We start from the raw sequence: 23,755 nt of genomic DNA on the forward strand, positions 1-23,755 counted from the left end.
TTAAGTTTCGTTTATTTCATTTTTCCTTGAAAGATAAAACAAAGATCTGGTTTAATTCTCTAAGACCTAATTTTATTACTGATTGGACTGACATGCAACATGAGTTCTTACATAATTTTTTTCCTTTTCAGAGAACCCAGTTCCTACAGGAGCAAATCAGTCAGTTTATGCAAAGAGGTGATGAGATCTTCCAGACTTGTTAGGAAAGGTTCAAAGAGTTGATAAATATATGTCTGCATCATGGGTTTGAGTCTTGGAGGTTGGTAAATTATTTCTGTACTGCTCTCACTCCTGATTGTAAGCAGTTTGTTCTGACTATGTGTCATGGGAAGTTCTTTAGCAAGGAACTAGATGAGGAACTAAATGAGGCACTAGTATTCTTTGATTACTTAGCTAAAAGTGCATAACAATGGAATACAAGATTTGATCGGGCACCAATGGTGGTGCAACCTCTAAGGGCAATTGGTGGTGGAGGTAAATACAAGGTAAAGGAGGAAAATGATATCCAAGCTCGTATTGCTGCATTAGCTGGGAGGGTAGAGGTTATGGAGTTAGAGAAGGTGAAAGCGGTGAAATCAATTGAGGTGTATTCTCTATGCGCCTACTCTAGCCATAAGGCCCAGGATTTTCTGATTTTGATGGTAGTACAGGAGATTAGGTCTAATTAGATTCAGTCAGCAAATTGGGTTAATAGAGCTCTCAATCAGCCTTTCTCAAACACTTATAATCCAGGATAGAGGAATCACCTGAATTTTTCATAGAGAAATGATCAGTCTAGTCAATCTTCTTCACAGTTTTAGTAGCCTCCCCAGTCTTGTGCACCATCACCTCAGCACCCATATCAGCCACATCCGATTTCTCAGCACTACTCACCTCTAGGATTTACATCTAATATCGAACCTGTTCCACCGAAAAGGTCTCTTGAGGATACTCTTTAGCAATTCATGCAAATTCAGACCACAGTTGAGTACCTTGGAGAAAGGGAAATTCCCAGCACAACCTCAACCTAATCTTCAGGTATATCGGTAGCAATAGCAGCCAATGTAATAACCCCCAAAAAAGGGCTATACAAGATTAGTGGAGTGATTCCCAAAAAAAATAAAATAAAATAATAATAATTAATTAATCGAATTTATGGAAAAGAAAAATAATAATAATTAAAATTTATTTTTATTTTTATTAATAAAATATATTATTATTATTATTATTATTATTATTATTATTATTATTATTATTATTATTATTATTATTATTATTATTAATCATTCCTCAAGCTTCCTTTCCCCTTCTTCTTCTTTTCTTCTTTGCGCGCAGGACTCTCTCTCTCTCTCTCTCTCTCTCTCTCTCTCTTTCTCCTCATTCTCTCTCTCTCTCTCTCCTCATTTTTCCCGATGAATACTCGTCTGATCGGGAATCAGAAAATATCGTTGAGCACCATTCTCCGATGCCGTCATTTCTACCAAAGCGGATTGGTGGTAGGAGTGGCATAGACATATCTCCTAGAGTAAACCAAATCTTCCTTTTTACCTTATTTCTTGCAAATTATAAGTCCGATTGACAATCGGACACCACAACGAGAATCTAGGGATGATTCTCTACAAGTCTAGGGGGACAGATTTCTTGTGGGGTTGTGGGTAAAACCCTAAATTTGGGATATAGGGGTTATTAAGGGGATTATTTTTAATTAATTAGTATTAATTTAGATATGCTAAAATATTGAGCATCTGGGGTTGAAGTATGATTTCTGAAATTTAGGGCCCGGGTGAGTGCCGCAGGTGTAATTTTGGGACCCGCAGGCATAATTTAGAGAATTTAGTGGGGGTGTTAAATGTTAATTTAAATGTTAATTTCGGGTATATGGAGCCTAGGAAAGGTTAGATGGGTATTATTTTAGGGAAATAAGTTAATTAATTTGGAGAAAATGTAAATTGCAAAAGTTAAGTTTCGGGCGCCAAGGCCGTAGGATCTGGGTGTTAATGAGACTCTCAATAAGCCAGGCAAGGGGAATAAATTAGAGCAACATTTTTAGAATTACTATTTAAATTAATATGTGAAAATGAGTATATGGTATTTTTGTAATGACCCGAATAATAATAATGTAATTTAAATAAAGTGGATGGGAAATTATCACGGCCTCATCGACGAACACAGGGGATTCGTTGACGAGAGTATAAGAGGACCTCGTCGACGAAGACAGGATTCGTTAATGAGAAGATACCGAGAGAGGGTTTTGGGGAAGTCTGAAATTCGTTGACGAAAGTACAGGTTCGTCGACGAACTTTCTACAGGACTCGTCGACGAGGTGACATGTCTCGTCAACGAATCCAGTCCTATAAATATCAAAAACCCAAATTTAAACGTCAAAATTTAGAAAAATCTCACTTTCTCTCTCTCTCTCTCTCTCTCTCTCTCTCTCTCTCTCTCTCTCTCTCTCTCTCTCTCTCTCCATTCGGTTTCTCTCCCTCCTCTCTTTGATTCCGGCTCCGTCGCTTACCAGATTGATGATCTGAAGCCACACGATGCTCTTGGAGAAGTTTTCTGCATATCTGCCGGAGCAGATCGTCAGTGGAACTCTGTTGAAAATCATTCCCGAGTGGAGGTAAGGCTTTTTATGTCGAATTTGGTCCTACTATAGTTATAGGAAATGATATTCGCATGAAAATACTGAAGTTTAGTAGTGGGAGTTTTCATTTTCAAGGTATTGATTTGGAAATCCTACGGGTGTGAGACTAGAATTTATAGGGGCTTTTCCCAGTAGCCAGGTAATGGAATAAATTAAAACAGTTATTTTCCATGCAAATTAATATTATGTATGAGTAAACTTATTTTCAGGAAAGCATGTATTATATATGTATATTACAAAGGAAATGCACGTTTGGGAAAATACTGCTATTATGTTGAATTGTATATATATGTATGAGATGCCAGAAATTATGATTTTTAGAATACAATGTATGACTTTATACAGCAAATATGTGGCATGAATATTACTTTATGTGAAATGTATTACGATATGACTTTGTTACGAATGAAACATGTTTTCAAGAATATGAAATGTTACAGTACAAATGATGTTAAAAATACATGACAATTGATTTATTTTCAGAATGATATATATGAAATGATTTCGACGCGAGGCTGTATATATTTATTAAATGATTTCGGCGCGAGACCGTATGTATTTATAAAATGTTCAGCACGATGCCGTATATATATGAAATGATTTTGCCACGAGGCCGTATTTATGAAATGTTTGACGCGAGGCCGTATATATGGAATGATTTCGACGCGAGGTCATATTTATGAAATGATTTTCGGTGTGAGGCAGTATTTATGAAATGATGAAAAATGCTATAATATCATGTATTATATGTTATCAAAACTCGGATGTTAGTTTAGTTCAGTTTAGGAGCACGGTACCGTAGCTTGTAGATCAGATATCTATGATCAGATTGGGTTTAACCACCCCACAAGGGGGTAGGAGATGGATAGTCGATGTGGCTTTCAGTAGAGTGTGGACGTCCACCTAGCAGTTCGGACCAGGGTATGACGGGCCTATCGTACTTACAGACATTTTTGACTCAGCAGTGGTCGGCCAGCCATTATCGGGTCCCACCTTCGGGCTGCACAACCCGTCATGGGGGGTAATACATGACATCAACTAACTATTCATCCTGGGTGTGTTTTCAGTATTATTAGCTATAACAGAAATTTCATGACCAGTATGATTTATTAGCAAATGATTATTCCACCATGTTATGATGTATGTTTTTAGATATATGAAATGTACTGAGTATGTATAACTGCAATAAATATTCATGTTGCCAAACAACTGTATTTAGTTTATTTTCCCTTACTGAGAAATGTCTCACCCCCCAAATATTAAATGATTTTCAGGAAATCTAGAGAGACCGGCGGGTCAAGGCCGCCGTTGAGTGAGTTGAGCTTCCCTACTAGAAGGGTAAGCATTGATCTAGGATCAGGAGATTTTTGTTGTATGATCCTAGGACTATTTTGATGTTTTGGAGGTTGTATAAAAATACAGTATTTTGGTGATGTAGTGAACTCTGGTATTAGGTATATTATGTATTCTATGGTTTTGAGAATATGATTTATATTTACTGCTGCTTAGGTTCCCGCTATGATTGACAGGTGTCCCCGTTACCCACGGGTTCGGGTTGACTTTTCTATTTATTATATTTCATTTTATATTAAGATTTTTGAGGTTGTTACAATTTTGCCTGAAAGTTATTATGATATAAATATGAGATAAATTGTGTGGGATTTGAGTAATATTAAATTGTGATGTTTTGGAGTGTGAACTTAATATATTATGAATATTAGATGAAAACTGTGTGCCACATGACATGTGTTGAAAAATGTGAAATATAGCGATGGGTATTTTCTGAGAAAATATTGAAATGAGAATGATTGATGTGATTAGTGGAAAATAATGAAATGTGATATTTATTTGTGAGTATAAATTATTTGCATGAAAAATGAGATTTTATAAATTACTGATATAAGTATTTTGGGAAATGTCGAAATACGTGAAATATGATATGTACTATTATAAGATGATGGAATGTGCATAGAAAATGATAAGAATATTTATATTGAACTGAATTGAGAAATACTGAAATATGATTAATGAAATGTCAATACCGCATAATAATTGTGGGTATGTGGTAGTGAACCTTGATGGATGGTTATGATTTTGAGCACGGTACCTTTACTAGTGGTGTAGTGCAACCATACGGACTCTTGGAGCGTGTGGCGTGATAGTCGATTGAGCCATTTTGTAGGGTTGTTGGGCCCCTTCAGTCCAGATCAGGGCTATAGGTCAGTCAGTCGTACTACAGACGCGATATGATATTTTGATCTAACTGGGTCCGTCAACTGTGCTTAGATCTAGCCTTCAGGCTGCACAACCTTGACCATGGGGGGAAGCATGACGTAGAGAGAAAGATCCTTAGGGTAGCCATGAGTTACAGACGCGATGTTGGTATGAGGTACTAAGGATACTCATAAGATGGATAGTAAAATGGAATGGAAAGTGAAAAAATGATAAAATTGGCTTAGCTAAAATGAGAAATGAAAGAAATAATGGTAATTGAGAAATAAAAAATGATAAAATTGAGAAATGGAACCGTGTGAGTTAATAATATAAATAATTAGGGCGAAGTGAAACTCTCCGCCTGAAGGCTTACTGAGTAAGGTGAGTGCCCTGATAGGTATCAGATGGGGCCATACCTAGTAGCATAACGTGTTAAGGCAAAGGGAAGCTACCTGTATGGGCGGGTAATCTTCCCTATTCTCAGGAACTTTCGCAGGTAAAAATGTGTTAGAATGATTGATTTTGAGAAATGATTTTAAAACTTATAAAAGCTTGTGTTGTATATCTATATGATTATGAGAATATATTTATCAGTGTATTTTCTCAAATGAAATGTTGTTTTGAAAAGTAAAGCATGTTATAACTGAACTTATATGGCCACACACTATAAATAATTTATTCCTTATTACTGAAATGTATCTCACCCAAATTATCTAAATTTTTTCAGGGAACAGGGATAGGTTAAGTGATAGAGCTCTATGATCATAGGGAGCTGGGACCCTGACACATAGGGTGGGTTTCTGGACTAGGAGAGGTGTAATTCGTCTAGAGTTGAGTTGTTTTTGAGTATGTTATGGTGATGTATATAGATGTATGTTGATACTCTGGGTATTGTATTCTGACTTATATGTATATACTGTCTTTTGCTATTAGTTTGTTTAAATAAAATGATTGTTTACCCGGTACCCAATGAGGGTTGGATCGTATGGTTGGTAATAGGGTTGTTGACGTGGCCAATTTATGGATGTTATGGATGACGAGTGAATATTTATTTATTATTGGAAAAAAAATTGTATGAAAATCGAGACGTCATAGCCAATGCATAATATTTAAAGGGATTCTATTGAGACGACAAAGGTCATCATTACTTTGAGAAATGGGAAAGAACTCTCTTGACCTGAGATATCCACTAAGAGGCAAATAGTTGCCCTGACACCGGAAGTAGCAGCTAAGGCAGATGAGGCCAAAGAAAAATCAGAGGAAGTAAGTCCGAAATTGAAGAAGTCAGTCGATGTGGACGCCGAGACAAGTAAAGAGTACTGACCTATGGTACCTTATCCTTAAAGGTTGACAACTGGTTAGAAAAACAAATACCATATTGAGATTCAGGAGATCTTCAAGAAGGTGAAAATCAATATCCCGCTTCTGGATGCCATTCAGCAAGTTCCTTCGTATGCAAATTTTTTTAAGGACTTGTGCACAGTGAAGAGAAAATTGAATGTAAAGAAGAAAACTTTCTTGACAGAGCATGTCAGTGCATTAATATTGAGTGAAACTCCTCAGAAACTCAGAGATCCTGGTTCTCGCACCATCTCTATTATGATCGATGAATCTCGCATTGGGAGAGCTCTACTTGTTTTGGAGAGTAGTGTGAACTTGCTACCATTCTTAATATATGAGCAATTAGGGTTAAGTGAGCTGAAGAAGACCTCCATTGTGCTACAGTTGGCTGACAGATCAGTGAAGGTACCACGGGGTGTTATTAACCAAAATGCACTAAATATGCATGTTCGGTCGACTGTACTGTACAAGTACAATATCACCTGATTGACCGAACCAGTGTCGGGTCAACAGTTTGACCACTTCCCGGTCAACCGAACTTGCTAGTTCATTCTCACCAGGTTGACCGTACTCCCTCAATGTCAACAAATTGACCATACGGTTGATCGAACCAAATTCTTAAGCCAACGCCCTGGTCCACTGAGTTCCCATGTGTGAGAACTCAACACTCCGGTTGACCGAACTACTTAGTTCAAAACCTCCAGATCGATCGAACCGCACAATAAAAAAAAATCACCTTGGAACCCTGGTATCTGGTCAACCAAACTTCTAGTTCAAAACTCACCTGATCGATCGAACTTGAAACACTTAGTCAATCGAACTTGCCTTCGGTCTACCGGTGCTCTCGGGTTGCCCTAATATTTTTACCGCAATTAAAATAATAAAATAGGGTTAATTTGGTTAAAATGTTTAAAACAAATATATTAATTCCCTATGTGTCCTCGACGACTTTAATCAAGGGGATGTCTATATATACCCCCTCATTTGGAATAATTAGTATTAGATTAGCAAAAGTGATTAGGAAAATTTCTCTCAAATATTTTATACCCCTTTTGCTATATACTCAATATTCCAAGAAAATTTTATACACTCTCTTTGATTCTTCTTTGCAAAACCATCTTTGATAAAGAGAGCGTTTATTGTATTCTCTTCATTTGCATTATTGTTGCAACTTGAAGAGTGAGTATATTTGTGTGTTTTCATACATTATTTTAAAACTAGTATACTCTCTCATTTATTATTGTTGAAATTATTTTTAGAGAGTTAGCTTGAGTTGATCCTAGATTATTTCATTAATAAATATTATTTTAGGATAACTCGTTTGAGCTTATGAATCTTGCATTATTGTTGCAAGTATTCAAAGGCTTGTTCTTGTGCTTTGTAAATTATTTCTCAAATAAGCTTGATTTCGAATATCTCTGCCATGCCCCAAACCTTTCAGAGACGCGTCGCTATAAATCACAAAATCGCCATCCCCCAAAGGAATGGTCCAAATCAGAGCAGTGACCAGTCAGTGCTTCAACTCCTGAAAACACTACTCACAAACATTGGTCCACTCAAATTTTACTCCCTTCCAGGTCAATCGAGTTAGAGGCCCAGACTGTTTAGAAAAACCTTTCACGAACCGACGATAGTAACCCGCTAGTCTTAGAAAACTTCGAACCTCCTGCACATTCTTTGGCTTGGCCCAGTCGACCACCGCCTCAATCTTGCTAGGATCCACTGAGATACCATCACCAATCACCACATGGCTTAAGAATGCAACCTGATCCAACCAGAATTCACACTTCTTCAATTTAGCATACAACTTCTTCTCTCGCATAATCTGTAATACTAATCTCAGATGACTCTCATGCTCATCTGAAGTCCTCGAGTATACCAGAATATTGTCAATGAATACCACTATGAACTGGTCCAGGTACTTATAGAAAACCCTGTTCATCAGATCCATGAACACCGCCAGAGCATTGGTCAACCCAAACGGCATAACCATGAACTCATAGTGGCCATATTTGGTTCGGAAAGCAGTCTTTGCAACATTCTCATATCTGACCCTCACCTGATGATACCCTGACCGTAGGTCGATCTTCGAAAAGACCTGCGTACCTTGCACCTGGTCAAAGAGATCATTTATACGAGGCAAAGGGTAACGATTCTTCATAGTCACCTTGTTAATCTCACGGTAATCAATGCACATGCGCATCGACCCATCCTTCTTCTTCATAAACAATACTGGAGCTCCTTGAGGCAAAACACTAGGTCGAATGAAACCCCTGTCTAGTAATTCCTGTAACTACTCTTTCAATTTCTGAAGTTCTGCTGAAGCCATCCAGTACGGAGTTTTAGAGATCGGTGTCTTACTAGGCAGCAGCTCTATTGCGAACTCTACCTCACGATCCAGAGGTAAACCGGGTAAATCATTTGGAAACACATTCCGAAACTCGTTGACTACCCGAATATCCTCGAGTCTCAACTTATCCCACGGCGGTTCCTTCACACAAGTTAGGTACCCTTTACACCCGTCCAAGAGTAACATCCTCGCCTGTAGTGCTAATAGAACCTGTGGCGTTGAATAGACACATGATCTCACGAATTCATACTCCTGCTCCCCAGGAGGTCTGAAAACTACCACCTTCCTACGACAGTCGATCACAACATAACCGGAGAACAACCAATCCATCTCCAAAATAACATCGAACCCCAACATATCGTATACTACAAGGTTCGCCGATAGCAGCTTCCTCTGAACTACCACTGGGCAGTCTTCCAACATCCTCCTACAGAATGATATACTCCCAGATGGTGTAGTAATAGATAACACCTCGTTCATGACTTGGGTCTTATCCCCACACCGTTTAATAAAACTCACAGATACAAAAGAATGGGTTGCACCCAAATCAAACAAAATAGAAACCTTATTTGAAAGCAATAATAAGGTACCTGTCACTACGTTCACTGCATGCTCAGCATCCGCTGGAGTAAGAGAAAATACTCTGGCTGGATCTGTATTCGCCTGAATGGTTTCCCGAGGTATCTGATTGCTCCCCTAGTTCACACTAGATGCAGGCACGTCTCGCTTCGGTGCACGACAATCACGAAACATGTGACCTAGCTGACCACAGTTGTAACAGTTATCCCCAAATGACCGGCACTCACCCTCGTGCCATCTATGACATCTAGTACAACGATCACTAGTCTGGCTTACCTGAGAACCCTAACGCTCAGTATTCTGACGATAACCCAAGCCCTTGTTCCTCTTTTTCCACGATCCTGACGAGATCCTGACTGAGCACCAGAAGGTACTGACCTCTTCTTCAGCTCCTAATCCACCTCGTCCTCTCGGATACCGGTCTCAATCACAGTGACTTTATCCACCAAAACTGAGAACTCGCGGATCTGAAGCATACCCACCAATCTACGGATATCTTTTCTCAGGCTCTTCTCGAATCTTTGAGTCTTCTCATACTCGGTCAAGATCAAACACGGCACGAACCGGGATAGCTCTATATACCGAGCCGCATACCCCTGCACCATCATACTTCCTTAAGTCAGAGTAGAAAAATCATCCTCCTTAGCATCACGTATAGAAGCCGAGAAGTATTTGTCGAAGAACACTTCCTTAAAACGGCTGCATGTCATCTCCACTGGACTGGCTCTCTGCTTCTTCAGTAGACTCACTGCAGTCCACCATCAACCTACCTCCCTAAATAACTGGACGTTAGCATAAAGGACTCGCTGCCTATCCGTGCAGCGTAAAACTTCCAGAATCCTCTCAATCTTCTCCACCCAGTCCTCTACTATCACCGGGTCATGTCCCCCTGAGAACTTCGAAGGGTGCATGCGTGTGAACCTCTCAACGGTGCACCCCGCAGCATTAGGAGAGCATTCGCATCTCCTAACACTTCACTCGATCTCCCGTAGGACCTGCCTCGTCAGTCCCCAAGGCATAGTCGAAGACTCATCACTCGTAGTCTCCTCGAAGCCACTTCCCAAGTTGTTATCCTTGGGCTCCATGCTGCAACACAGTAAAGTTCTATCAAGACTCCTACAACATGTACCGTTAACACAATTATCTAGCACTAATCATGTCAACTACTCCCTGTCAGGTTCAGGTCTGTCATATCACACCGACACGAAAGTCATCAATGGTCTGCCTTACTTTTATTGAAATCGTCATTTTAGGAAAAACACAAAATACCGCCGACAAGTCCCGGTCTAGTAACAAAACAACCCTCAACCCACTCTACCCACATCCAACATCCTTTACTTTGGTATGTACACACAGCTAAGTCTAACTAAGTCTACAAGACCTAATTGTTGCGATGTCCCGGAGCCAACCCGGAGAGAGAACCTACTCTATCGGGCGCAAAATGTGGGTTCGGCTTGCAAACAAGGGAAAATGGAACGTGTATTTTGAAAATGTGATTTTTCGTGGAAAACATGTGTGAAGGAGTCGCCACTAACCTTTTGAAGTGCGGTTAGAACACTTGATTGTTACCCCATTAAGGGTAGAATCGGTCTGCGTCACCAGAGTCGGGCTCGGGAGTACGGTTATGCGAGGGGAAGGTATTAACACCCCCTACGCGCCCGTTCTTATGAACGGTACCAAATTAATCAAAAATTATTCCAAAAATAAACTTGACAAGCCTTTCAAAACTACTCCCTTTCAAAAATCAAAAGAATGAAAATACCATATAGGTATTCCCTCAGAATTGGGGCAATCCAATACTCCGAAGAGTCTATGCCATTGGTTGCAATCATCAGGAAGGAAAATCGAAAATATGGTACAAAATACGCTCTCGGAGGTTTTGAAATATGTAGATTTTTTCTAAATAGGAAAATACTATTCCGGAAGGTTTTCAAAATTTGTTCAGGATGAAAATGATTTTCTATACCTATTTTGTGATTTTTCCTAAGTGTAAAAATATTTTTTGCGATTTTTATGATTTTTCCAGAACTTCAAAATAACACAAAGAAAATTAATGGAAATCAAAGAGTGAAAATATTTTTAGAATTTTTCTGAGAATTTTGTGATCTTTGTGAATTTTTGAATATCTATATAATAATGTACAAGTGAAATGGAGAAAATCGGCGTGAACTGGTTTCGGGAATGGTGAACCGGTCCAACGTCGACCGGTATGGGGGAAAACCAGTTTAAGGTCTTGGTCGAGACCATTGAGTCAACACGCATTGCCTTATGCGTGGTTTGTGTTGTGTTCAAGTGCGGGTTAGAGTGCACGAACGATGTTCGGTGCATAAATGCCTGCGTACACGTGTTCGTGTGAAATGACACGCATGTATGTGCATTACCACGTGAATGTGTGCGTGAGTACATGCATGCATATGCTTGAATGTGAATGTGTGTGTATGTGTGAACACCCACATACATGCGCGCGAACATGCGTGGTGTGACTATGTGAAACGGCGTGCGTGTGTATATGTGCACATGGGTGGTGTGAGTGCAAGTCCATGAATGAACGTAGTATGCATGTGCATGAGTGTGTGAATGTGTATGTTGCATGCATATACATGCATGAGTGGGTGAACGTGTGTGTAAGACCACAATGTACATGCATGAGTGTATGGATGTATGAGTACGTGTGTGTGAGAGCGTGTTTGAATTTATGAAAGTGCTGCATGTTCATGAGTGTTAGAATGTATGAACGGGTACAATGTGCTTGTGTGAGTGTGTGAATGCATGTGCATGCATGTGTGTATGTGTGATTATGAATGTGTGACTATGTGAGAAATTGCGTGCATGCACATACATGTGAGGGTACATAAATGCATGTACGAATGTGTATGTGAGGAGTGGCATGCGTGTGTGAATATGTGCTTCAGTGTGTGCAACGGTGTGTGTGAGTGGGTGATGCTGCATGTGTATTGTGTATTTGGAGGTATGTGTTGTGGTGTGGGTTAGTTATATGGGTGGTGCTGCGGTGATCGTGATGTTGGTGTAGGTGTGAAAGTGGGTATGAAAATATGCATGCATGTGTTCTTGAGAAATTGTGTGCATGTATACGTGGGTGTGTAAGTGTATGTGTTGAAGAATGGAGTTGGTGAAAACACAAATGGGGGTTTCTAAGAACCACGCTGGCCAGGGTGTAGCTGCTAAAAGCCATGCTCTGATCAAGGTTTCATTGGTGAAGAACCCAAAAGTGGGAAACCCTTGAACCTTTCCTAGACCATATTTCCATTTCCAATTAGGTAAAAACAGAGCTGCAGGAGAGAGCCATCAACACAACGGCAGATCGCTCTGTAAAATACAGGAATGCCTTTGAGAAGCAAGCAGAAAGAATCAACTATCTTTTCTTTCATTAGAAAAACTGAACAACTATTTTATTATACAAGTAGTCTTCTTATATATAGATACAATAACAGCAATTGAACAACTAATCTAACTACACATATTAGTTATAACAGCTTTATGTATTTTGTTTTGGTTCTTGATCTTGCTCCAAGGCATCTTGTAAGCTCCAACACCCCCCCTCAAGATGAGAATGGATATTTATCATTCCCATCTTGTGAATAAGATGATGAAAATGGATTGAACCAAAAGGCTTGGTTAAGATATCAGTTAGTTGGTGCTTAGAAGGAATATGAATTATATTGATGAGGCCTGCTTGCAGTTTTTCTCGAACCAGGTGGCAATCCAGCTGAATGTGCTTAGTCCTTTCATGATGTACAAGATTAGAGGCAATTTCAGAAGCTGGTTTGCTGTCTGTGTATAATAAAGCAGCTTGAGGATGAGAAATATGCAAATCAGCTAACAGATAAAGAAGCCATTGAATTTCACATGTAGTTGTAGCTAAAGCTCTGTACTCAGACTCAGCAGATGATCTACTGATAGTAGGTTGCTTCTTCGATTTCCAGGAAATAAGAGAATCGCCAAGAGAAACTGTAAAACCAGTCACACTTCTGCGAGTATCCAAACATCCACCCCAATTACTGTCTGAGTATGCCTTGAGATGAAGAGATGAGTTTGCAGACATAAAAATACCCTGACCTGGTGTAGATTTAATGTATCTAAGAACTCTTTCAGCAGCTCGAAGATGAAGTGTACTTGGATTAGCCATAAACTGACTTAATGCTTGAACAGAAAAAGCAATATCAGGCCGAGTTATAGTTAAGTACAAAAATCGACCTATAAGCCTTCGAAATGATGCAGGATCAGCTAGGGAAGGAGAGAGATCTGCAGTGCTGAGTTTCAGAGTAGAATCCATGGGAAAATTTGCTGGTTTACAGCCAGAGAAACCACTGTCTTGGAGAATATCCAGGGCATATTTTCGCCGAGATATGGCAATGCCTTTAGCTGATCTGGCTATTTCCAAACCCAAGATGTATTTTAATTCAACAAGATCCTTGATTGTAAAAGAATCATGGAGAAATTTCTTAACTTCATTAATATGATCAATACTATCAGAAGCAATAATAACATCATCAACATAAATGAGTAAAGCTATAAAAGCTGAGGGAGTTGTTTTGATAAAGAGAGAAGAATCTGATTTGCCCTGAGTAAAACCAATTTGCAACAAAGAGGTGGATAGCTTGGAAAACCATTGGCGTGATGCTTGTTTTAATCCATAGATACTCTTTTTGAGTTTACATACACGAGGGTCATTTGCTGAAGAGTAGCCTAGTGGTAATTGCATATATACCTCTTCATTAAGATCTCCATGTAAGAAGGCATTATTTACATCTAATTGATGTAAATGCCAATGTTTTATAACAGCAACCGCAAGTAATGTTCACACAGTTGTCATTTTAGCAACAGGAGAGTAAGTATCAAAAAAATCTAACCCTTCTTGTTGAGTATAGCCCTTGGCCACTAGTCTGGCTTTATGCCTGGCGATTGTGCCATCAGCATTGAACTTTACACGATAGACCCATTTACAACCTATTGCAGTTTTATTGGATGGTAAAATAGCAAAATCCCAAGTATTGTTTAATTCAAGAGCTTTAAGTTCGTCTGCCATGGCATTTTGCCATTGAGGATGAACAATAGCCTATTTAAATGTGTGAGGTTCGAAAGTGGAAGTAACAGCAGCAACAAATGTTTTATATTTAGGAGATAACCGAGAAGTAGAAAGATAATGAAGAATAGAATGAGGATTACCTTTAACAGAAGCTGAGCTGCAATTGGAAGATGATTGAGAGGCTGAAAGTGTTTGAGCCATATTACCACAATAAAAATTCTTTAAGTATGCAGGAGGATTTCTGATCCTTTGAGATCTTCTGAGAGTATCAATATGAGTATGTTCAATGGAAGTGTCCTCGGAATGGGGAATATGTGTAATAGAAGTTGAAGAATGAGTGGACTTTAAAGAATCAAAATATTAGGGAAAATTAGGAAAAACAAAAGGTGTATGAATTGTGTCTGGTATGGAAGGAAATATGGATTCATGAAAAACTACATTTCTGGAAATAAAAGTTTTGAGAGTAACAAGATCCAGAAGTTTATACCCTTTTACATTTGGGGGATAACCCAGAAAAATACATTTCGAAGCTCTTGGTTGGAATTTTCCTCTATGAGCAGTGAGTGTGCTAGCAAAACACAAACACCCAAAAACTTTTAGATAGTTATAAGTTGGATGTTTTTGAAATAAAAGAAAGTATGGTGTTTGATTTTGAAGAATAGAAGAAGGGGTTCTATTGATAAGATGTGTGGCTGTTAGCACACAATCTGTCCAATAAGAAAGTGGCAATTTGGATTGAAAAAGCAAAGCTCTTGCCACATTAAGTAAATGTTGATGTTTTCTTTCAACTTTACCATTTTGTTGAGGTGTTTCAACACAGGATAATTGATGTATTATGCCATGACTATTGTAAAAATCAAGCATGTTAAACTTCTAGCCATTATCAGTTCTAAGAGTTTGAATAAATGTGTTGAATTGAGTATGAACATAAGAAACAAATTTTGTGAGAATATTACGAGTTCCTGTTTTGGTTTTCATGAGATAAAGCCAAGTAAATCTTGTATAATCATCTACAATAGTAAGAAAATAATGAAAACCAGAATATGAAATAGGTGAAAAAGGACCCCAAATATCACAATGAATTAATTGAAAAGCTTTATTTGAATAGCTGCTTGATACAGGAAATACAAGCCTTTTCTGTTTGGCTAAAGGACAAACTTCACATATATGAATTGGATTTGCTGATACATTGGAATTTATAGCATTGATAAATTTCATTCTGGTAGAGGGAATATGTCTTAGGCAAAAATGTCAAATATCAGCATTGATAGTACAATTATTTGCTGAAGAAACAGAAGATTTACACTTGAGATCAGATTTATCCCTTGCTATAACAGGAGATTGTTGTAGATGATATAGGCCAGATTTTACTTCAGCAAGACCAATCATCTTCCAACTGATTAGGTTCTGCAAAATACATTTGGATTGAAGAAAAAATAAACCAATAGAATTTTCTTTAGTAAGCTTTGAAGCAGAAATGAGATTAACACTGAAAGAAGGAATATAGAAAGCATTATGTAAAATAATATCAGCTGAAAAATGAACAGTTCCAATAAAAACAACTAGAGCAGATTGACCATTCGGTAAATGGACTGCAAATGGTTGTTTTGGTAGATGAATTGAAGTGAAAAAATGAGGAGAACAAATCATATGATCTGTAGCTCCTATATCAAGAATCCATGGAGAAGAGTTTTTGTCAGCTGAAACAACATGACATGAAATGATACCTGATGTAGAGACTGTATTTGCTGTAGGGGTTACATTTGTATTTGAAAGGCTATTTGCAAGAGACAACAAGTTTTGAATTTGCTCTTGAGAAAATATATTTGAGATGCTTGAATTTAATTCCAAAGAAGAAGCAATATTTGCATTGGACAAATTTGTATTTGTATTTCCATTTTGAGGAGTAATAATTTTCTTGCCTCGTGGACCTTTCCATCTAGGTGGAAATCCAATCAAATGAAAACACTTATCTGCAAGGTGACTAGTATATCCACAATGAGAACAAATAATATTTCCTCTGGCTTTTGATTTTGTGAAACGAGTACCATTAGTAATAACAAATTTCTGTGTTTGTGCAGCAATCATAGCATGAGAATCCATGGAAAAACCAACAGCATTAGACAATGATCTTTGACTTTCTTCTTGTAGTAGCAAATAAAAAACTTTGCTCATAGAAGGCAAAGGTGATTGGAGAAGTAATTGACTTCGCATCATAGAGTAAGAATTATGCAAACCAATGAGAAATTTCATCACATAATCTGATTGCTGCCTATCTGTAAAAATCTTTAAAAGATTGCAAGAACATATATCAAGAATTCCACATCTGTAACTTGGAATTGGTCTGTAGCTAATATATTCATCCCAGAGTGTCTTGAATTCATTAAAATATTTAGTGACTGATCTTGCTCCTTGAGAAATTGAATTAAGAGATTTTTCTAGAGTAAAGACTCTTGGACCATCACTTCGAAGATACCTTGTTTTGAGTTCTTCCCAAACATCACACGCAGCTGTGAAGTACAACAGACTTCCATGAATTTCTTTTGCTATTGAATTCATTAGCCAAGATAAAACGAGATTATTTGCTCTTAACCAAGCAATTTGAATCCGAGAATCACCAGAATTTGATTGAAGCAGAGTACCACCTATAAATGCAATTTTATTCTTAACTGTAAGAGCAATGGAGATAGATCTACTCCACGCAATATAATTTGCACCAGTCAAGATTTCAGAAACTAAAAGAGCTCCAGGATTATCCGATGGATGCAAATAATATACACTTGAAGAATCATCCGACAGATTTCTTGAAGATTCATCAGCATTTGCCATAGAAGCAGAATGCATAGAAGATTCAGGTTCCACCATAGAAATGGAACAGTAAAGAGAAAGGAAAAAAAAAAATTTAAGAGAACAATCAGAAATTGAATCAATTAATTTCTGAATTTTGAAAAACTCCCTTGATCAACCACAGCTGTGTCTGCAGTTGAATTTCGAATTTTGAAGATGACTATGCTGCTCCTGCAATAAGCATTTCCCTGTGAAGTTCAATCAATTGTCTGTCGGAAGCCATTTGCTCTGATACCATGTAAAATATAGGAATGCCTTTGAGAAGTAAGCAGAAAGAATCAACTATCTTTTCTTTCATTAGAAAAACAGAACAACTATTTTATTATACAAGTAGTCTTCTTATATATAGATACAATAACAGCAATTGAACAACTAATCTAACTACACATATTAGTTATAATAGCTTTATGTATTTTGTTTTAGTTATTGATCTTGCTCCAAGGCATCTTGTAAGCTCCAACACGCTCTTCCTCCCTTGGCTTTCTTCTATTCCTCTGCCTTTTCCTTGGCGACGATGATCTCTGCATCAACATCTCGTTGCCCCAAAGCCATCAATCTCATCTGCAGAGACCTGCTGTGTCCGTTTTCTTCACCGGACACAAAACTCATGTCCCCCTAACTTCACAGAATTAATCGCACCGCTTAGATTTCTGAATTTATTTGACACACCGCCATTATCGACAACTCGGTCGCAACTCTCAGACAAAACATTCATTAATCCCGAAATAAAAACGTCACTTAAAAAACCATTTCAGAATTTGGAAAATTAAATCTCAAATCACAGCTCTCATTTTGCACGTTCAAAAACGACCCATTCTCAGAAAAAAGATTGCATGGCAACATGAATTCGTCGCAGCATAACAGAACAAATTCGAGCTCATCGACCTAAAACATCAAACGGTTCAGATAGGGAGGTCCAGAAAGAGACTCACCTGAGCAACCACAGACTACAAAGACGAGGCAGTGAGACCCGAACCGACCCTGTTGCCAGAACGAGAGTTTGTTTCTTCGTTTTAAAATCCAGACCCAACGAGAAAGCCGATCGGCACCCTCGATCCCTCGCAATCCATTCAAAGCACAGAAAATCAAGAACGCGGAGAACTCAACCCCAGGTTCAGGCGCCTTCGTCTGTGAATTTGCAACACGTCGGAGAGAGCAGGGACGCCGGAGAAGCGAGGGGGTGAGGGTGGTGTGAGGAATGAAGGAGAGTATGGACGGGCGGGGGAGAGCCGGAGCGTGGGGATGGTGGTTGGGGAAGCCTGTGAGTCTAGGGGAGAGCCTGGGAGTAGGCTGGGTGTTTGTTGATTTCAGGGGATAGAGGCGTGTCGGGGCTGGGTATTACAGAAAATGATTAGTTTTTCTTGAACTAGAATGGATAAATCCTTTTGAAGTTGAAAAATCCTTGGTCCATTTCCTTGTGTAAATCTGTTCTTGAGATCTTGCCACATATCCTTGGCAGTGTGAGAACAAATAATGCTAGCCCCAATTTTTCTTGATACTGAATTAATGATCCAAGAAGATACCATATTATTGCATCTTTCTCACATAGCATTCAAAGCATCTGTTAAGGATGGTTCGGCAATTATTCCATTTACAAACCCAATCTTGTTCTTCGCCTTCAAAGTCATCATCATGGATCTACTCCATGTGTGATAATTTTCCCAGTATGGACATTCGAAACTAGCATTGTGCCTGGTGAATCACCACTCTGTAAGTGGTATGGATTACATTTTTCTTTCATATTGCTCATTGAAATGGATGACGTAGACATTACATGGACCTTCTCAACTTTCTGCTCTGATACCATGAAACAGAGTATAGCAGCAGTTAAGCAAGAAAAGAAATCTTTCTCTCTTATTCAATGTGTATTACGTACAGCTGAGACCTCTGATATATATATATATAACCAGAGGAAGAAGAAGAAAGGGAAAACAGAAGAAGAAAAACTAGAACAGAAACTAACAGAACCCAACTGAAAAAATAAACTGAAAAACTAATCATTTTCTGTAATACTGGGTTAAGAGCTATGGCAGAAGTTGTGTCGTGAGGTGGCCAAAGAGAGTGGGAGTTGGGTCTGCTGGAGTGAAGGATATGGAGAACTGGGATGGTTCTTCGGTTGCAAAGGAATGGGGGGTTGCTGGAGGTGGCCGAGGGTGTCGCAGCAAGTGGTGAGGGATGGTGGTGGTTTGTGAGGCAGAGGGGAGCGGCTGGAGGTGGTCGATGGAGTTGCAGCTGGTGGTGAGCTGAGAGGAAATGGAGGGTGAGAGAAAATGGAGATGGGAGTTGGTCAGTGCCAGAGAAAAGAAAAAAATCAGACCATCTTTTCAGCCTTGCGTGAGAAATCAGATCAGCTGGAGACCTCTCTCCTACTCTGCGTATGCATGAACTGTGGTCTTATAGGAATTGGGTGGTGCAATTTTGGCGCCAAAATCTCTCTTTTCGCGATGGCCTTAACAGGATCCTGACAGGGAATATTTTTTTAACGTCCTCCTCCCTGCGCATTTGATATTTTGGGATTTTATTTTCCCCCCTAATAGTTTGATTCTTTTTTTGATGCGCAGGGAGGCTTGGGAGGTGCTTCCAGGTGGCACTGGGCGATCGGGGGGGAACCTAAAATTTTCCTTTTTTATTTTCTTATTATATTTTTTATGTGGATGTATTTTCCTCCCAATTTTATTCTCCCACAAGCGACTCGGTTAAAAATTCACCGAGACCCGATTAAAATACTGGGGCTCTATTAAAATTCACCCGGACTCAATTAAAATTCACTGGGATATCCAAAATTCACCAAGATTCAGTTAGAATTCCAGGATTCAATTAGAATGTTGGACCATAACTAAAATTCGTCGGGACTCAAAAATTCATCCAGATTCAAGAATTCACCGGGATTTGATTAAATCCTCCCATTCTCGGGATTCAAATTAATTCTTCATATGCTGGGTCTCCTCAAAAATGGCCTAGTTAAAATTGAAGTGTCGACAGTAACGATCTAGTTAACTCTGATACCAAACTGTCACGCCCCGAACCCAAAAATGGAATCCAATGGTGAAAATGTAATCTAACATGTCTCTATATCAAACAAAACATCCAAAATACAGGACAATGGATGAGGGTCCCTTCGACCCTGTGTGATTCCCAGACACCCTATACACATCCATACACAACAGAATATACGCAGCAAAAAAAGGTCATTCTATACAAACATGATACCATACCAGAGTCTATACATAAACAGAGTCAAGGCTCCAACATACAACGTACATCCGGGTGCAAAACATATCTCAACATGGCAACCCGCAAAACACAAGTCCTAGCACTTACCCAAGTGCTACCCGCAGTACACCTTCTATTATACTACCGACACAAGGACGCTAGTTCCGGTTACTCGAAGGACCTAAAAAATATGTACTTGCAGTAAGGGTGAGACACCTCTCAGTAAGGAAGAATACAAGTTATATCGGTGTGTAACATTTGAGTGTTATCATGACAACAATACATACACAGTTAAATGTAGTTCTAGTACTAATTTTACAACAGTGCATACATGCACACACACATGATCAAGCAATCTCGGTGTCGTCACACCTTTCAGCTCGAAGTCAGCCAGCGACATATGGCGTTAGCCCGTAGCCAACCCGCAAAACACGGTGCCATCGGCACATGGCTAGTCCCAGACTCTCATGGCATCGTACCGGCGCAAACTAGTAGATCCACACCCTTCGATGATCGACCGGTAAGGCTCACGCCCTCGGATATAGAGTTGGACACTCTTTCCAACATGCCCTAGCGATTTCATACGCCCACGGATATAGAGTCAGACACTCTCAGTACCTGGAACAAATTCGGAACCACGTTCCTACTCGCATTTCAACCAATCACACACACATGCATGCTCATATAACCAAACAAACCATACCCATTTGATAATCTAAAATCATGAATTTCCAAACATATACAGTTTAAACAAGTTAAGACACGACCATCCCTATAACACAGTATAAATCATCATATACATTCGGTTTTCAACAAAACCAGGGATGTAGCCCGTCGACCCCTTTTTCCCAAAATTGTAATCATGAAAAACTCATAGTTTTCCCCCATTAGATTCCCCCAAATGAGTAGTCAAAACATACACAAAACCGTGAACCATAGTTCTACCGAGTCCGATTTCAAAAATAACCGACATAAACATAATTCCCCTTACCTTTCCCCCAATGATCAAATCCCGAACTCCAAGGCTCCTAAACAGTAAACCAAGTTCCAAAACCTACAAATCCCAATACATAAAATACTCACAACATTGTTCTCTACAAAACTACAGGATCAGAATTGAAAACCGAGCCTTACCTCGATTTTGAGCCAAAACCCAAAAATAGCCGAACCGAAAATCCAGTCCATAGAACTTGTAGAGAATCCTTCCACGATCCTTGTGTTAACATCGGATTAACGATTCTCACGATGAACGGCGAAGAAATCTAAAGAGATGGAGAGTAGGAAGAGTTTCTAGAGAGATAGAGAGAGAAAATAAAATTCCAATCCATTGAACTTGTAGAGAATCCTTCCACGATCCTTGTGTTAACATCGGATTAACGGTTCTCACAATGAACGGCGAAGAAATCTAAAGAGATGGAGAGTAGGAAGAGTTTCTAGAGAGATAGAGAGAGAAAATAAAATTTCTTAGCTGAGAAGTAATGAAAATGGATATTTATAGTACCCTTGACTCAGCTATTCTCGTCAACGAATTGCGTCCTCGTCGACGAGGCCTTATAGATAGCTCATCGATGAGACGATGGCCTCATCGACAAGCTTGGGATTTTCGATTTTTTGAAAACCCTCGGCTTCTCCTCGTCGACGAGCCTTTGAATTTTGTTGACGAAAAGTGTAAGACCTTCGTCTACGAACTCTTGCTTCGTCAACGAAGCCTATTTAATTACCTTCTCGCCCCTCTCTTAATTAATGAAACCCACCTATCACAGTTCGAGTTCTTACAATCTCTTGTGTCAAAATCTTAAGAAAATCATCTTAAAGATATTTTGATTACACTCTCTGGAAATCTTTGAAACCCTATTTGTTGTTGATATATATATCCATATATAGTTTCAAAGGTAGATTGCAAACACACTCTCACACGTGGATTGACTAGTGACATTATCTTGAGAGTTGTAGTAGTATCTGCACTGAGTTTATAGTTCTTATATTATTGATGTGCATTGATTGATTGATTATACTGTGCTTAGTGGTACATAATCTGCTTAGTGTAAGAAACATTCCCGTGTATGCAAAAATTTATACACATTTTTTGTATTCCAGGCACGGGCTTGAAGAGGGAGACTAGCTGTAGTGACCCAGAGAATTTATAATATCAAAATAATAAAAGGAAGGGAGAAAAGGAAAGTTAAAAGGGGGTAAAAAGGTCTTCGTCGACAAATGCTTTAAGTTCATTGACGACACGACGTATTGGGATCGTCGACGAGGGTACTCTTCGTCAACGAGAAAATACAGAGAGGGGGTTTTAGACATCTCTGAATTTCGTTGGCGAGTGAAGGGTTCGTCGACGAATTGCCTATTGACCTTGTCGACGAAGGCCAGTGTATAAATTGGCCAAATCTTCATTTTTGGCCGAAAACTCATGCACAACTCTCATTTTTTCTCTCCTCTTCGGTTCTCCTTCCTTCTCTCTCAATTTTTGGGCCGAATTTTCGTCAATTCGACGATCTGAAGCCACCACGGCACTCTTAGGAGAGTTCTCTTCAAATTTGTCAGAGCGGATTATTGGTGGGACAAGTTTGGAATTCATTCCATATTCAAGGTAAGGCTTTCTACTCAGTATTTGGCTATTTGACAGTTATAGAAAGCGTAGTATGAGAATCAGGGTGTTGAGTTGATTATTTTAGGGGCTTTTTACAAGAATCAAGTAAGGGGATAAATTAAGTTAGTTATTTTATGAAAATGTATGTATGTTATTACAACATCTTATTTCAGGAAAATAAATATATTTATATATATGCTTTTGTTTGGAAAAATATTACTGTAAAAGATAATATGTTTAAATATGTATGGAACCTATTTCGTGTGGCATGAGTAGAAATTATAATGAAATACTGTTTTCTAGGAATATGATAAAGATATGGATTTTTTTTTTATAATGAAAATCGGCGTACGGGCCAAAATTTTTATATGATTTGCCAGTGTACGGGCAAAGCTATGGATATGTTTACCGGCGTATGGGCCAAGATTTTTATATGATTTGCCAACGTACGAGCTGAGCTATGGATATGTTTGCCGGCGTATGAGCTGTGCTATGGATATGATTTGCCGGCCTACGGGCCGAGCTATGAATATGATTTGCCGACGTACGGGCCAAGCTATGGATATGTTTTCCGGTGTACGGGCTGAGATTTTTATATGATTTGCCAGCGTACGGGCTGAGCTATGGATATGTTTGCCGACGTATGAGCTGTGCTATCGATATAATTTGTCGGCGTACGAGCCGAGCTATGAATATGATTTGCCGACGTATGAGCCGAGCTATGGATATGTTTGCCGGCGTACGGGTCGAGCTATAGATATGTTTGCTAGTATACAGGCTGAGCTATGGATATTATTTGTCGGCGTACGGGCTGAGCTATGGTAAAATGTGAAATACCGGCGTACGGGCAGATGATTTTCATGATATACGTACATATGCAAAATGATATAATTGATTTAGTAATTAATGGTATGAAATATCTATGTATCATAGTTTCAGTATATC

The 23,755-nt window shown here is 38.9% G+C and overlaps 2 protein-coding genes across 2 annotated transcripts; both read right to left on the bottom strand.

Annotated features, from left to right (window-relative positions):
• Positions 1–12,603: 12,603 nt before the first annotated feature.
• On the bottom strand, positions 12,604–14,355 carry LOC131162873 (uncharacterized mitochondrial protein AtMg00810-like). The gene is made up of 3 exons (XM_058119478.1): positions 14,295–14,355; positions 13,933–14,075; positions 12,604–13,689 (listed from the first exon to the last, which is right to left on the bottom strand). The coding sequence occupies exons 1-3, from the start codon at positions 14,353–14,355 to the stop codon at positions 12,604–12,606; spliced, it is 1,290 nt and encodes a 429-aa protein (XP_057975461.1).
• A 1,050-nt stretch (positions 14,356–15,405) lies between these two features.
• Positions 15,406–17,019, bottom strand: LOC131162874 (uncharacterized). The gene has a single exon (XM_058119479.1). It carries the CDS (start codon positions 17,017–17,019, stop codon positions 15,406–15,408), a length of 1,614 nt encoding a protein of 537 aa, XP_057975462.1.
• Between the last annotated feature and the right edge of the window lie 6,736 nt (positions 17,020–23,755).

This window comes from Malania oleifera, chromosome 8 (genome assembly GCF_029873635.1).
Source record: "Malania oleifera isolate guangnan ecotype guangnan chromosome 8, ASM2987363v1, whole genome shotgun sequence".
Taxonomy (NCBI): domain Eukaryota; kingdom Viridiplantae; phylum Streptophyta; class Magnoliopsida; order Santalales; family Ximeniaceae; genus Malania; species Malania oleifera.